Source organism: Cordyceps javanica, chromosome 5 (genome assembly GCF_051103115.1).
Source record: "Cordyceps javanica chromosome 5, complete sequence".
Lineage (NCBI taxonomy): Eukaryota > Fungi > Ascomycota > Sordariomycetes > Hypocreales > Cordycipitaceae > Cordyceps > Cordyceps javanica.
Window position 1 is genome coordinate 2,403,162 of NC_139299.1, and position 15,395 is coordinate 2,418,556.

General features: G+C 52.4%; 7 protein-coding genes across 7 annotated transcripts; 4 read left to right on the forward strand and 3 right to left on the reverse strand.

The window, feature by feature from the left end:
* Positions 1-102: 102 nt before the first annotated feature.
* On the reverse strand, positions 103-276 carry V2A60_007961 (uncharacterized protein; the record flags this gene model as incomplete). The annotated part of the gene is made up of 1 exon (XM_083259241.1): positions 103-276. The coding sequence occupies one exon, from the start codon at positions 274-276 to the stop codon at positions 103-105; it is 174 nt and encodes a 57-aa protein (XP_083115367.1).
* An 87-nt stretch (positions 277-363) lies between these two features.
* On the reverse strand, positions 364-1,965 carry V2A60_007962 (uncharacterized protein; the record flags this gene model as incomplete). The annotated part of the gene is made up of 2 exons (XM_083259242.1): positions 364-989; positions 1,833-1,965. The coding sequence occupies 2 exons, from the start codon at positions 1,963-1,965 to the stop codon at positions 364-366; spliced, it is 759 nt and encodes a 252-aa protein (XP_083115368.1).
* A 922-nt stretch (positions 1,966-2,887) lies between these two features.
* On the forward strand, positions 2,888-3,115 carry V2A60_007963 (uncharacterized protein; the record flags this gene model as incomplete). The annotated part of the gene is made up of 1 exon (XM_083259243.1): positions 2,888-3,115. One exon carries the CDS (start codon positions 2,888-2,890, stop codon positions 3,113-3,115), a length of 228 nt encoding a protein of 75 aa, XP_083115369.1.
* A 25-nt stretch (positions 3,116-3,140) lies between these two features.
* Positions 3,141-3,824, forward strand: V2A60_007964 (uncharacterized protein; the record flags this gene model as incomplete). Its single annotated transcript, XM_083259244.1, has 1 exon — positions 3,141-3,824. The coding sequence occupies one exon, from the start codon at positions 3,141-3,143 to the stop codon at positions 3,822-3,824; it is 684 nt and encodes a 227-aa protein (XP_083115370.1).
* Positions 3,825-7,129: 3,305 nt separating this feature from the next.
* V2A60_007965 (SLM1 family PH domain-containing protein) lies at positions 7,130-9,992 on the forward strand (the record flags this gene model as incomplete). Its single annotated transcript, XM_083259245.1, has 4 exons — positions 7,130-7,667; positions 7,820-8,307; positions 8,361-8,698; positions 8,750-9,992. The coding sequence occupies 4 exons, from the start codon at positions 7,130-7,132 to the stop codon at positions 9,990-9,992; spliced, it is 2,607 nt and encodes an 868-aa protein (XP_083115371.1).
* Positions 9,993-11,077: 1,085 nt separating this feature from the next.
* V2A60_007966 (Gar1/Naf1 RNA binding region-domain-containing protein) lies at positions 11,078-12,131 on the forward strand (the record flags this gene model as incomplete). The annotated part of the gene is made up of 3 exons (XM_083259246.1): positions 11,078-11,117; positions 11,393-11,443; positions 11,581-12,131. The coding sequence occupies 3 exons, from the start codon at positions 11,078-11,080 to the stop codon at positions 12,129-12,131; spliced, it is 642 nt and encodes a 213-aa protein (XP_083115372.1).
* An 897-nt stretch (positions 12,132-13,028) lies between these two features.
* On the reverse strand, positions 13,029-14,059 carry V2A60_007967 (CDP-diacylglycerol-serine O-phosphatidyltransferase; the record flags this gene model as incomplete). Its single annotated transcript, XM_083259247.1, has 4 exons — positions 13,029-13,397; positions 13,465-13,661; positions 13,787-13,882; positions 13,987-14,059. The coding sequence occupies 4 exons, from the start codon at positions 14,057-14,059 to the stop codon at positions 13,029-13,031; spliced, it is 735 nt and encodes a 244-aa protein (XP_083115373.1).
* Between the last annotated feature and the right edge of the window lie 1,336 nt (positions 14,060-15,395).

The window sequence follows — 15,395 nt, forward strand, 5'->3', positions numbered from 1 at the left end:
TCCGTATTTGTGTTTGTAGAGGCACACTTTCCATACCTGAAATCAATGATTATCTCACATCCTGTTTCCGCACGCAGCGCCTTTGTTCTCGGCTCAATCTTTCTAATCATAGTTCCAGAACTTGGTAATGCGAATTTTGGCCTCAGTTTCCAAAGCACCGGCCGCATCACCGATCACTGCACCTGCAGCCGCACCAACAACTGACAGGACACCCCCAATAAGAGCACCAACAGCCGCACCAGCCGTCGCTCCCGCCACGGCAATGGCAGCACCCATCGCCAATGCCGCTTCTCCGCTGGCCGTGATTGCCGTATACTCACTACCCTGTCCCGGCCGCCGCGTGGGCTTGCCCCGATATTGTCATTATGCCCCAATCGCGACACCGAGTGGCTCTAGAATCTTGGACCCTGAGACGACATATTTGGAAAGCCCGCCCTGCCTCTCGATAACTGCCATCGTCCCCGACTCCAGGCTACTAGCCGCCGATATGATACCCGGCGAATCGACGGGCCGAATCAGCGGCTCGAGCTGTCCAGCCTTATGCATGATGTTCCCGAACTCCCCTGCAAAATTGGCGATTCCCTGCTCCGTAGCGCCATCAAGCCCGCGAAGTGTAACAGCGAGGCGCACCTTGCCGTAGACGTCGCCGAGCTGCGCCAGCTTAACCGTGTGCTTGTTGAGCTGCGCGATGATGCGCGATGATGCGTCCTTGAGCTTCTCTAGAACGAGGGCGCCGTTTTCTGAGTACTTTGAAAAGTTGGGCAGTTTTTGCTCATACGCTTGCTTCCATTCTTCCAGAATGAAGACGATATAGCTAGACCCCTTGACCCCTTCGGTTCTGGCATTGGCCAGGTACGTCTCGAATTTAACTGACAGCTCGCTTACTTCGGCGAGTGGGCTGTGAAGGAACTTGGCAAAGTCACCCGCTGCTGCACGCCCTGCTATTCGATATTGCTTGATCAAGGCACCGCCGCCTTTGAGGTTGAGTTCTTTGGATGAAGACGATCATTGGCTCGGACGACGATGTCCTTCCAATTCCAGCCGTCAAATTCTGGCGGTGGATTTTCATTTGTGCCAGAGGTTTCTGCCAGCATATTTTGATTCCCATGGGCGTACTGATACAAGTTTCACCCGTCCACTGATCCTTTGGGATCAGCGAAATGGAAACGGCCTAGCCATGAGGCGTAGTATCTAAGGTCAAGATGATATGGCCCTGTTTTATTACTGTCCTTTCCCAAAAAATCGACATCGGTTGGGTACTTCTGTTTGCCGAAAGACAGAGCTCGCTGATGACGCGCCGTACGGCGTATACTCTTCGCAGGTAAGAATGTTGGCGTCCTGGTCCCTCTTGACGGTTGCAGAGCCCTGAAGGTTACCGAGATGATACTGCAATAACGATTCAGGAGCCCTACTGTTCTCTCCTTTAGTATGCTTCTCGATGAGAAGCAGCTGTCACCCGGATTCGACAATTCGGAGGATGTGTACCTCAACTGAAACATATCCGCTTCTGCGTACTTTCGAAACATCTCAAATGCACCGCCAACGTAAAATGTCTCTTTTAGAATCTTAGCCTTCTCAACATTGGTTTGCCGCTCAATCACGTTCCGTGTTCTCTTCTCGATTGCGTCGTATCTGTAATAGATTATGTCTTGGGTTTCCAAGTCCTTGCCGCGTGTTGGAACAGATTTCACCATGCGCTCGCCGTATCGTAAGCTATGCATGGAAGCTCCGGTGTTGACGTCATCTTTTCAGGCTCTGCTTCTTGCCCGTCATAGTGGTACGTCTCTGCCATATCACCGACAGAAGTACGGCTCAGTCGTGATTCCTCTTACTGGGATCAACAAGGCTGTTCTCTTCGTAATAGTAGCGGCGCGTGTACGACTGACCATTGGTTACATTCAAGTGATGTAAGCTCTGGATATTGTTCACGGGGTCGTAAACATATCTTTCAACATAGCGTCCCATTGCTTTGGCATCATTTGGATGATCGACGCGTCCGTGGGCACTAGGTGCAGCGTGGACGGCGATATGACGATCTTTCGCCTTGTACATCTGCCCAATGTGGTCCCTCCCGATCACTTCAACTAATTGAGCAAGCGGGTTCGTGGTCAAATGTCTGAGGCAGCTATCAGTGACTGCGTAAGAAACTCGGTTTCGAAGCATTGTCCGTGACATCAGTTATGTCATCTAAGGCATTAATTACATAGTTCAGATCTTGCATGTGCTCTGTGCGCTGTAGGTGTCGGACCTTTCGGCGTGAAGGAGAAGTGTCATTACTTTCGCTAGAACTTTTGCGCTGCGAGAATTCGGTGTGTCATTTTGTCTTCTCCTCCGTACACGGCCTGTTTGAATACGGCGAGTACGAATCGTATTTCTGTCGTAGTCGAGCAAAGTCTGCACGCCATTTCCTTGTCGTGTGATATTGCGCTGCCCTTTCGCATCGTATTCATTATCATCGATCATGGTCTCCACAGCTGCCGAATCTCTGAACTTTGTCTTAATTTTTTGGATCATCCTACGCTCGTTCTGATGATATGAAGTTGTTGTACCATCCGGGAGTGTAGTTTCGATCGGCTTTCCCAAAGCATCGTAAGAAGCACTTTCAAGGAACTTTTCATACTTCAAAGCAGGGTCTTTCGAAAGTGACCAATAATTTGTCAGATGCTTTCGCCAAGATTTCCCGTAAGGTCATATTTTTGAGTTCTTGTAGTTCCTGTCTGGTCATACGCGAATACGATGCGGCCGTTGGCGTTGTAGATTCAAGGTCAGGCCGTGTTTCGCCGTATTCTGCCCCCTCTACCAAATATTCTGTACTATTCTTACGGATGTATAAGCTATATCGACGAGACAGAACGATTTCGTTCTCTTTGAGGTCAGCTTCGGAGACATGCGCTACCTCACATTCGAGTTCTCGGGTGTCGTGTCGCGGTGGCGTCTCGATTTGCCTCGCGAGAACAACCCGTTCGATTTTGCCAGTCTGAGCGACGTCATTCTTCACATGAGCTCTACGGCAAGAGAAGGCGGTCCCGAGTTCCGGCGACAGCGTCAGAACGTTGCGCAAGAGCACCTGCAGGTGGAAGGCCTGCGATGCTTTGACATGAGACATAAAATCTAGGAAGTTAAGTCCGTTCTGCAGCGCAATGAAAAGTATGGGGGCTACCTTTGGAGGGATAACTGTAGTTCAGCGACGGGTGTATCAAAGGGTAACGACGAGTCCACGTCGGGCGGACAGATGGCTCACGGCGGTGACGACGACGAGGAACGTGGTGAGCATCCTGATGGGCGAGAACCAGAACATCATCACAGTAATCGGCATCGGCAACGCCGTCACCACCACAAGACGCGCGGCTTTGAGCTCGAGCTCGCGCCAAATGTTCCCATTCGTCACGGCATGGCACACCCTGGCCGTCACGGGCATCCACATCCTCGTCGACATCAAAGACTGCGACGGCGGTGCCTTGGAGGTGTTCCACATGGTGTACGCGCCGCCTCATAGGCCCACGACCTGTCCAGATACCAAGAATGTGCCGTTTGTGCGGACAGCGAGCGGCATGTGGCGAGGAGTTTGCAGAATCGTGCCAGATGTCGGTCCTAGAGAGGCGAGGGGTTTGGGTGGAGGGCTGATTGGAACGTTTCAAGTGCCGTACGAGCTGAAAGATGTATTGAACGTATGGGTGTTGTACGATTACAAGGTGGTGTATCAAGTCGTTTGCGGGGAGGCCTCGTTGAGGTTGAGCGATCACCCACGGAGCTATTTGCTGGGGCGAGGTGCGAAAATCTCCAATCTCCCAATTTTTGACTCTCGATCGGCTGGAGGACTATGAAGAATGCATATATAGTATGGTCAAGGATCTGTCGTCCAAAAAAGCATAGTATGCCTAAAGCTTGCCATTGTGCGTTACGGCCAAGACGTAGGTAGGATATGAGCCCTGGTAGCACATCAGGCTACGGTTCGTGGGCACACACAAACCACACAGAGCCTCTGCGCCACTGGCAACGACCTATTCAAAGAATCGGCGGATCAGGAGTTATGCAATGATCAAAAGGGTTGAGATTGCTTCCGGATGCGACATATACAAAGCTCACTATGTCATAACTGAAGTGTACCGATACGCAGATCGCGAGCTGCATATCGAACGCACCTAGGGTAGACGGCTCAACGATAGATTTAGTGACTGTGCTAGGTCAATCAGAATCGAATACCATATTCTCCCGAATCCATGATCATTATCAGAGCCCCTGGCTTTTGGTTCCAACCCATGCAGGTGACAGCCCGACAAGTTGACAACAGATGCGGCAACACTAATCTGCACTACTTAGTTCCCCAATCAAATGGGAATTCGTCTGCTGGTCTACCCTTGGCTACAGTGCAATCTGTACTTAGATTGGCGGCCCTATTCAAACTAGCGCAAGTTTGCGACGACGTCATCAAAGGAAGAGGAGCGTAATTTTACCTCGCCTTGGCAGCGGCCCTGCTAGAGCTCTCGATGGTGGGTTTATTATCCCTTTCGGTTGGTTTCTTTTTCTCCTCCGCCGTACCAGCAGGCTGTAGCAGCATTGGTAGAAGCATTCTCTTTACAATTGTGGAGACGCACAGTCCGCCTGGAACGTGATGAGCACTATTGATTCGCTTCGTGGAGTTATAGGTCTGGATCTTGGAGTAGTTGGCGTGATCCGAGACGGAGGCTGCCGCGATTGATAATATGCAAGCCACACAATATGTTGTTTGTCGTGTCTTCACTGTTGCACCCCTCATCGTGAAATGGGTGGTTGAGGAATGAACAGAAAACGGACAATATCTCATGACGGATCGTAGCGTGATATGAGCATTTGGATCCGGAAACCCCGATCTTGTTTGTGTGAGCACGTATTGATCACGTTTGGACTCGAGCAGCTATAGCTCCAGCTGCAGAACTCCTATACTTGACAAAGTGATGGGGGCCAGTTCGTGGCGGTACGATTGGGTCACGTCCTGCGAACCCCTGCTGGGGAGACCCCTTGCCACGCTAAACTGCGATGCGTGGATGCAACACTGCGACGTGCGGGATCGAGAGCTTTGGGGAGTGGTGGTGGCCATTGTTGGCGGATGTTGCATGCATCTCGCGGGAACAGAGGCCAGGCCCACGCCCATGGGGTCCTCTTGGGAAATGATGGTTGACGATGCCAAGCCGGCAATGAGGCATTACGTGTTTGCTTGCTGGTGTTGATGATGCAAGGCGGGACAGAAAAGAACTCATCATCACCGAAGTGGCCGTCCTTCCGTCCGTTTTTGGCAGCGGCTAAATCGGCCTGTGCAGGGATGTGGTGGCTTGGGCTTGGGCTAGGTACAGGTTAGAGGCATTGGCTACGCCACGGCGGGGAAGAACCGGCAGGGCCAAGCCACAAAAAGGCGCGGCGACTACGTCATTTCGCTGCGGTAGGTGGTGTGCGGACGAAGCAGTCGACCTGTTCAGCTCCAGCTAACAAAGTCTATCTAGGGGATGAAAGCAGAAGGCCGAAGATGATATCACATTGGTGTCATGACGAGAAAGACGGTGTTTAGAATTTGTGAACATTGTTGGGGGGAGGGTTTCCTCTTTGGCCGCACTGGGAGAGAACGTCAATTTGGCTCCGAGGGCAGCAAATGGTTATCTGTTCCTCACCATGATGTGCGCGCCGCCACTGATGGAAAGGCTGGTAAGTAAGTACCTACCCACCTAAGTTGATTGCCTACTTACTTAGGTCCTGAGTACTTACCTAGGAACCTACAGGCTACGGAGACGTGAGGAACCTACAAATTCTCTGTTGCTCCGTGCTAGGGGGAGGCTGCCTTGGCGGTTGTGGGGGCATGATACAGCGCTACAGGGAGTCCTGTATCTCCCCACCTTTGGGCAGCATGGAGCCTTTAAGTAGTACCTCCTACTATTACATTACGGTAGGTAAGTAAGACACTCACCCAAGCGCACTGATAGGGCATCCATCAGCAGGTGATTACAATTTACAGGTGCACTCTCCCTGTAAGTGGGCAGGCCTAGTGCACTGCCGGCTTCTTTAGCACTCCCCCTGTTGGAAGAAAAAAAAATTGGCAGCAGGGCGGTTGGGCGGATTACTCGACCCAGGTACTTTTTGTGGTCTGTTGGACAGCGCTCTCATCTCACTGTTCTCCTGTTGCCATGGCAAGTCAACTAACTTAACTTAAGTACTTACCTACCTACTTACTTACCTACCTAAGGTACCCAGGTACCTACCTAGGTACTAAGTAAGGTAAGTAAGGTACTAAGGTAAGGACCTACTCAGTAGGTACCTCCATGACCACTGTCGTTCGTCCTACCTACTGTACCTACTTACCTCCGCCAACACGCTGCTTTCTGCTTGCTGTTGGCATTCATCAGTGGCACAGGTTCCACGGCCCTAAAAGCACGGACAAAGACGCTCCCAAGTAATACCTAAGTACCTACCCAGCACCTAAGTAATACCGACTCACACACAAACACACACGTACGTCTTATATTGCGTCAACAAGGCCACCCAGCTTCCCCGCCATCGCAAACCTGCTTCCAACACTAATTTGTCTACCAAGGTTGCCATGCCTTGATTCTTGATTCTTTCTGAGTCAAATGTTGCATCCGTCTTCCCATTATCCGCCGCCCTACCTCTCTAGCTTATTAGCACCTGGTTGCCAGACAAGCCAGCACCAACATAACTACCTCATCACTCCATGCTAGGGTGCCTCTAGTCGTTGGCTTCTCCACCTTCTTCGCTTGCTTGCTCTCCCTGCCTCCTCTGTGAACTGTCAGACTGTCAGGCTCACGGCCCCAATCCATCTTCCCATATCTTCGTCCGCCCAAACCCAACCAACACGGCGGATCCCATCTTCTCCGGCCTCCGTCTCTAAAAGTACTGGTAAACTTTGCCAAGTACTTACCGACCCGGTCTGCCTCCGTCACACTAGCTCCTCCCCCCCCCCCCTTCTTTTTTCTTCCCACACCCCCAATTGGTGACCCAAGTGGTCTGACTACCTACCTATCGAAACCACTCCTGCTGCTACTACCTAGCGACACAGTGACGGCCGCATTCACACCCGCGACATTGCGCCGACTCGCACCTTTTTTTTTTTCAAACTTAGCTTAATACAGTTGCCATCTCCGTCATGGACGCCGCCGACGCTTCTCGTCAGTTACATCACCCCCCAGACTCAAGCTCCTTCGCCCCCCAAGATCCTCACTACCAGCTTCAAAACCATCACCCGCGCACCAGCTACCTCGAGCACGACTCCCACCCTACTCCTCACGACTACGGTGCAAACATAGACGACTCTCACAACCAGCTACAACCGCCTTCCGGCCGCTTTACCGAAGAGTGGGACGCAAGCCAGCGCGGAAGCTCCATCATCGACGGCCACCGCCCAAACAACAAGCTCGCTATGCAGCGCACCGCCTCCGTCAGCAGCTATGCTGCTGGCGACGACGTCAACCTGCCCATCAGGAACAATACCCTCCGCAAGAAAGCTTCCATTCGTCGCACCAGTAGTCTCGGTCGCAGCGCCAGCCGTCGCAGCAACAAGGCCGGCAGTGTCCGCAGCCTGGCACTTCATTCCTCTTCCGACCGAGACGAGGGCCACAGTGCCTTTTATTGTCCCGTTCCAACCTCGGGCAATCCGACTACTATTCTTGCCGAAAGATTCCAGAGTAAGCTTGACCCTGTCCCGGTTTGGTCCATTGCGCCCGCCGTGTCACCACCAGTCGTGTCGCCGCGGGTGCGACAAGCTCGCACCCGACCTACCCAAAGCTGTCGCAGCCTCTCAATTAGCCACCACTTGCTAACAATGCCTCTCACACAGCTTGGAGAAAGTTTCTCAAGGATTTGATTGCCTATTTCCGCGAAATTCAGAACCACTATGAGCAGCGCGCCAAGTCTCTCACCAAACTCGGCAATGCCGTCAACAACGTGCCCACGCCCGCCAACTTCCTCAAATCTGCCGGCATTGATGACGCCTTGCAGCTTCTTCGCTCGTACAATAAAACTGCCATTCAGGAAGCGCAAAAGGCCAAGGAGATTGAGGAAGACGTCATCCTCGCCCTCACCGGCCTACGAAGCGATCTCCAGCTCAAGATCAAGGAAATCAAGCAACTCTCTGGAGACTTCAAAAACTCGGTAGAAAAGGAAATGGGCGCCACCTCCAAAGCTGTCAGCGCCCTGGCCAATGTCCTCGACAAAAATGAGGTTGACGCCTCTTCCACCACTGGGAAGCAGGATCCCTTCCTTCTCCGCCTCGCCGTCGACCTTCAGGTTGAGCGGCAAATTGACGAGGAAAACTACTTGCACCAGGTACGTCCAACTTTTCCTATTTGTCAGTATGCACATGTCTAACCTGCTACAAGGCCTACCTGAACCTTGAGGGCTCTGGCAGGGAGCTCGAGTCCATTGTTGTTGGCGAGATCCAAAAGGCCTACAACGCCTATGCCGGCATTCTCAAGCGAGAGGCCGACAATGCCATGAACGCCGTTGGTGAGCTACGCGACGGTCCTATCGCAATGCCCAAAGACCAGGAATGGATCCACTTCGTCACTCACGAGGATCAGGTCGTTGACCCTACCATACCTCTACGTACCGCCGAACAAATTCACTATCCTGGCCAAGAACACCTGTCCGCACAGGAAATTCGCGCTGGGCTGTTGGAGCGCAAGAGCAAGTACCTCAAGAGCTACACGGCCGGCTGGTAAGTACCGTGATCCAACGCGCGCCACCGCCATACACTAACCTCACGCAGGTATGTTCTTTCTTCTACTCACCTTCATGAATTCAAGTCGGCAGACAAGAACCAAGTACCTGTCATGTCACTTTACTTGCCTGAACAGAAAGTTGGCTCTCGCTCAGAGGATGGCAGCTCCTCCAACAAGTTCATCCTCAAAGGACGCCAGACCGGCGGCATGCATCGCGGCCATACCTGGGTCTTCCGCGCCGAAAGCTATGACACCATGCTGGCTTGGTACGAGGACATTAAGGCATTGACAGAAAAGTCGCCCGAAGAGCGCCACCAATTTGTCCGTTCTCACTCTAGAAGCATCAGCCGCTCCTCACGCCGTTCAGCAAGATCTGCCAGTAGCGACGGGCTCGATGACGAGGACGAGGAACCCTTTACAGGCGGCGAGGTCGACACCAATCCCGTATCGCGTGCGGATGCGGCTCACAGACGACCCGAACCAGGTGGGCGGTTTCCATCCGATCTTCAAGTCATGACGCAGCACGGCTTACACGCGTCCCAATCGCCCTCTAGCCTAAGCTCTGGTGCCCAGGATTATCCATCGGATGCCCATGTGATTGCCGCGGCGGGCGCCCTGCCGGGATCTCATCCATCTCGTGACGGTGCCTTCCAAGACAATTATGGATATGGCGGCGGGTCTGGCTATACCCCGATGGATGAAGTGTCGTCTCAGGCGGCCATTGCCCACCAGCAGGCGCAGTATGACGGTGTTAACCCGTATACCAGCGAGCCGGTGCAGCAGCGAGAGGCGGGGGGCGGTGATCTAGGTGGGGGACATGACGCAGTCCCAGTTGTAGTTGCAGATACCCGAGTCAACGGTGACGGCCAGGAGCCGCACCAGCCGGCTCCCGACGCTGCTCTGGCAGCCGAAGCTGCTCCGGCAGTTGATTCCCATGAAGATATAAATACCAAAACCTATACCACGGCGGGCGTCAGCGAGGAAGAGGTCAAGAACATTTCGGCGGCCGCGGCGACCACGGCGATTCTCGATTCGGGTACCGTTCCTAGGTCGGAGACACCAGCTGCTATCCACAATAAGGGCCTAGAGGCAGTACCCGAGGCAGAGGCTGCTGATCACGTTACGGCTCTCGAGACACCGCTTGGCGAGGAACTGCCCAAGCGCTCGAACAGACCTGAGGGTCACCGAACCGATAGCATTGTAACGATTTCCAACCTTGATATTCCCGGCCAATACCCCAAGGGAGGTTCCGCAGCGGATGGTACCGCCTCAGCCAATGCTACCGAATGAGACTTTACGACCTTGACACTCTTTGACTGACGACATTTTACCTTCTTTTTTTAGTCTCATTATCGTTGTTCCGCGAATTTTGCATTCTTGCAGTCGGGTTTATCTACTCAATATTTCCTATCTTTTTGGTATTGTCGCCTGGGTTTTCTTCTCTGTTGTATTGTTTACCGCACCAACTTTGCTCCGTCTATGCGAGATGCAAATTTGTTGTGGTCTCTGCTTTTGTATGTATAGTATACGCCTGTGGGAAAATACGTGGGTGTGATGCTGGTAGCGGTGTGTTCTCTGTGTTTGCTGTTTGCGAGGAGAGGTTGGAACGGGGGATTTTGACAAGTTTGTTGTGTACTAGGTTGCCCTGGACATTGCTCTGGAAGGTTACAGCTTTCTGGTTCTCAGCTGCTTGGACTTTTATTTTTGAAAGGAAAGTGAATATCTGGACATCTCTCATTTGCCTGCAACTTTTCATTTTCCTTTCATGCCGCGTTCAAGGAGCTTGATTCACGACCAGGACTGTGTAAAGCGTTAGCTCATAGACATTTACTCCGTACCTCACAACCCACGACGGTGATGGTGACCACCTCAATCCAGACGAAACCATAGGACCCTCCCCTAATATTTCGATAAATCCGTGTCAGATATCATTCGAGATCAGACTGGCATGTTTTTGTCTTTTGCTTATTTCGAGATCTTTTTTAGTGTCACGCGACGCTGTTGATATCTACTGATGTATGTACCATGAACAATACAAATTGGTGGGGTGTTTCGGCTAAACAGTAAATCCGCTGTGGCCAATCAGAGCCTCCACCACCCAGAAAAAAAGTAGCTTACAGAGAGAGAGCGCCAGGCTCAGGGAAATTTTCACACAAAAAAAAGTTACTGGAGACGGACAGCAAAGCCAAGCGCCCGATTTTCTTTTTCTCCAATCTCCGCTCTGCAACGTTGTTCCTTTCAAGAGCAAAGATTTCCGGCATTTCTTTTGAACGATAGGAAAAAGGGAGGTCGAGACCTTGGGGAAAATTCATCGGATTCTCCCACGCCTACCAAAAAATCGAAAACAGCGTCTACCGGTCGACGAACCAAGAATCATGTCTTTCCGAGGCGGCTCCCGTGGTGGCCGCGGTGGTGGTACGTTTTGATGCTCCGAGAACCAGCTCGGTAATACTTCCAGGGGCGGCCTGCTACTGCACGGATGATCTCTTTCACCGCCATCGTGATCGAATTGGTTTCTCGAGTTAGATGTTTGTGGCTGGGCGGCTACGATGCGGTCGTTGAAGCACACCAAGACATTATCCTGGACCGCGCCACGATGCAGTAGAGGGTTCAATTGCGCCAATGGGGGCCCCTCGATACCCAGATCAATACTTTTTGCACTTCTACAGTCGCTAATTTCTAGCCAATAGGCCGTGGTGGTTTCCAGCAGCGTGACTTTGGCCCGCCTGCCACTGTCCAAGGTACGAACAAGACACCACCACCCATTTCCTTCCCCTCCCCTCTTCTCTCTTCGGCGCCGAGCGACATGGACTTCCTGCAGTCTCGGCACCGACGATGCGCGCGTCCCAATGCAGCACGAGAACTAACACACAAGCAGAGATGGGCAAGTTCATGCACGCCTGCGAGGGCGAGATGGTCTGCGAGTCCATCAACCCCAAGGTGCCGCAGTTCAACGCACAAATCTTCCTCGAGAACAAGACGGCCGTCGGCAAGGTTGACGAGATCCTCGGCCCCATCAACCAGGTCTACTTCACCATCAAGCCCTCCGAGGGCATCCAGGCCGCCTCCTTCAAAGAGGGCGACAAGTTCTACATCGCCCCCGAGAAGACCCTGCCCCTCGACCGCTTTCTGCCCAAGCCCAAGCCCCTGCCCGGTGCGCCCAAGCCCAAGCGCGCCGGCGGTGCCGGCCGCGGCGGTCCCCGTGGCGGCGGCGGCTTCGGTGGTCGCGGTGGCGGTCGTGGCGGCTTTGGCGGTCGTGGTGGCGGTCGCGGTGGCTCCGGCGGCTTCTCCCGCGGCGGTGGTCGCGGCGGTGGTGGTTTCGGCGGCCGCGGAGGTGGTCGTGGCGGCTCCGGCGGCTTCTCTCGCGGCGGCGGTCGCGGCGGCGGCGGCTTCAGCCGTGGTGGTGGTGGGTTCAGCAGAGGCCGGTAAACCCGCACACAGCTTTTCCACGTCTCACGAAAAGAAAAGAACAAGGGATGCTGTTTTGAGAGCGCGCGCTGGATTTTGCGGGATGCCATAGATGACGGATGGATCGATGGATGTAAAGAGTGTCTAGGACTGGGCTCAACACACGGCGTTTTACGGCTTTTGTTTTCTTTTTTTCTCTCTCTTTTATTATCACTCACATTTTTTTCCTCTTGTGCATTATTGTGCTATTTACTCATTTTTCTCGTCTAAACTGTCGGCAGCCAGGTTGACTTGAGGATATAGACTGTCATTGGATCCAACATGTCAGATATAAATGTGTTCTAGAAAGCAAAAAGAAAAGGCAATGATGACAATTCCGCAAAGTCTGCAAGAAATCATGTAAAGATTTCTGTGTCTCTCTGCCCCTCACACAGGCGCACAAACACACATGCACACATGCACACATACACATTGGACGCGTTATGCAGCATATGTGACGTCAAAGATACTTGCCATGCATGTCAAAAATCCCAATGTTGAAACGGGGGTATCATGTATGTAAAAACAAAAGTGACAGCAGGGCCTAGAGGTGCCAGCAGCCATCTATCTGCCTTCTATACAGCTCAAAGTGACGTGAGCAAACATGATGCATTCTACTGTTGCCCTTGGTTCGGCTCTGGAAGATGGAGCCGACATCTTCCTTCCTCCTCTCTGTCTCTTTCATGCTCGTGTATGCTTCTCCACAACTCCATACTCTGCTCTCGACTCGCGAGCTATTCTTGAAACAATCGTGATCGGTTCATGTCTCAGTAACCCAAGAAAAAAGAAAATTCACACCCAAAAACTGCTTATTGCAGAAATGCAACAGTACGGTCGGTCCATGTCCAATCAGTGACCATTCAACGGGATGACGCTTTTTCAGGGCTTGGGCAAGCGAATCGTCTTGCTGGTCATGAGGCAGCCGTGAACGACAAAGAGCAAGACGGCGGGGTGGAACTCAAGGAGCGTGCCCTCCAGACAGACACCCCAAGGGACGCTGCTAAGGATCCAGCCCTTGTGCAGCCAGTAGGCCATGACACCGTCGAGGGCAAGCGAGGTTGGGATAGGAGTTCCTTCAAAGTACTTGCTCTTACCCGACTCGTCCTTGGGAAGGACGGCAACGGTGACGTTGAAGCGCGCGAGGCGTGTGAGGCCGCAAAGAACGAAAAAGGTCAATGCTAGGGTGTCGGCGACGGATCGGAGACCGATGGTGAAGGCGACCATGGCGGGGGCGACTCCAAAGGAGATCTAAGAGATTTCAGGTGTCAGTTGTCAAGGCGACGACGGCACGGTTGAGGACAGCACCGGCGCATACCAGGTCAGCCAGCGAGTCGAGCTCCTGGCCCATGAGGCTACTCTTCTTTCTCCAGCGCGCCACCTTGCCGTCAAAGGCGTCGAAGAAGAAGCCAAAAGGCAGGAAGTAGAGGGCCAGCCAGATATTACCGTGAGCGGCGGGGTCGGCATCGAGGCAGTAGCGCAGGGACGAGAATATGGACATGACGCCGCAGAAGCCTGTATTTTTCGTCTATTGTCAGTTTTTTCTGCAAGCTATTTGGGAAGTGAGGCCCGCAAGGGTCGCTAGTAAGAAGCATGGAGAGGCAGGCTGGGAATTATGCGAGGGTGAGCGATGCTCATACCATTCATTAGAGTAATGAGATCGGCCAGATGCATGGCGCGGACGAGAGAAAAGTGGCCAACATCGGCGGAGAGCAGCGTCTTTTGCTTGTCGACAGCTAGAGAAACGGCCGATTTGTTAGCGGTTTTACGCGCGGCCCTGCGTCAGCGACATGGCAGGGCGTCGTTGACTTTTTTTTTTCTTTGCTACTAGAGTTCATACCAGGCTGGTTGACGAGAGCCGCGTCCTTGTCGAGGCCACCGTTGGAGGCGCCGGCACTTGTTCGCTTCGACATGATTCGATTTTTCTTTCCTCAATTCTTTCGTCTCTGCAAGCTTTGCGCGCGTCTGTGCAAAGGTCGGAGAAAAAGCTTGCCGAGAGGGAAGGCAGGCTAGGCGGAATAAAAATTGAGAAGGTCGGTCTGTCGGCAGAGGGGTCGTCAAATTTGAAGTATAAACACCAGAGAGTCCTGCGGACGATGCTTAAGGAGCACGAAGGGAAATTTTTGCGGCGTCGAGTTCGGTGGTGCGGGATGTTGAAGAATACGGAAAGATGGAAAAAGCAACGAGGTCGAAAAAAAAGGTGGTGACATCAACGATAGTGGCGGACGCGAAGGGGGAGAAGCAAAGTTGGGGAGGGAGGAGGAGCAGGCAAGCAAGCAGGCAAGCTGAGCTGAGCTAGTAACCTGCAGGTAGGTTAGTTGGTAAGTTGAGTAGCCTCTAGGGTGGACAAAACCGGTTGCCAACAGGTAGTTTAAATGTCATGAAGTTGAATATTTAGTCAGTTATTTAAAATAAAAGTAAAGAATAAGTAAAGTTACTATTAGAAAATAGTTTGAAATTTGTAGAGAATGTTGTTTTCTATTTTCCGTATTTTACGGAATTGATTATATGTTAAGAAGATTCTTGTCCGAGGTTCTTATTGGCGCTCTGTTTTGTCCATCACTTTGGTACCTACCCGGCCTAGTGGGTAAGGAGGGACTGCTAGGCACTTGGGAGCCTCAGCGGCTTTAAGTTATGGGGCTGGGCAAAATGTGGCTGTGCCATACCTACATGGGTATTTGACTAGGTGACTCTCTACTGCTACTATTACTTACCTACAGGCTATTCTACAATCCACCTGCAGCTCGCAGTGCCGGCGTCGATGCAGTGGCGCGGCGCGACACACACTCGTCGTGGGCTGGCGGAGTCACAGATAGGTACTTGGCTATTTCTCATGACCTGTGGCTGTGGCCTGGAGCTGGTCAATTATAACGACTGGGCTGTACGAAGAGGAAAAGAGCATCGGAACGAAAGTGGATGTGGGGGGAAGAGTATGGAAATAGACGTTGAGGTTGAAACAGTCTTCGAAAAAGAAAGAACAAAAAGTTAAAAGCCACCATCGGCAGTGATACTCAACAATTTAACTCTCACCAGAATCGCTCTCTAATGTGAGTACCTACCAGATTTCATAGCCTCCATCCCAACGTCTTCAGCATGTGAATCCCCCCCATGTTCAACAAAGTACATACTAATTGCCCTCACAGAGTCAGTCCTCTCCTCACAGTGTAGCGCTGGATACGAACGAGCACATGCTCGCCTTCAAGGTAGCTGTGCGACCTCTCTGATACATTTTCTGTTCAAGACCGCTCT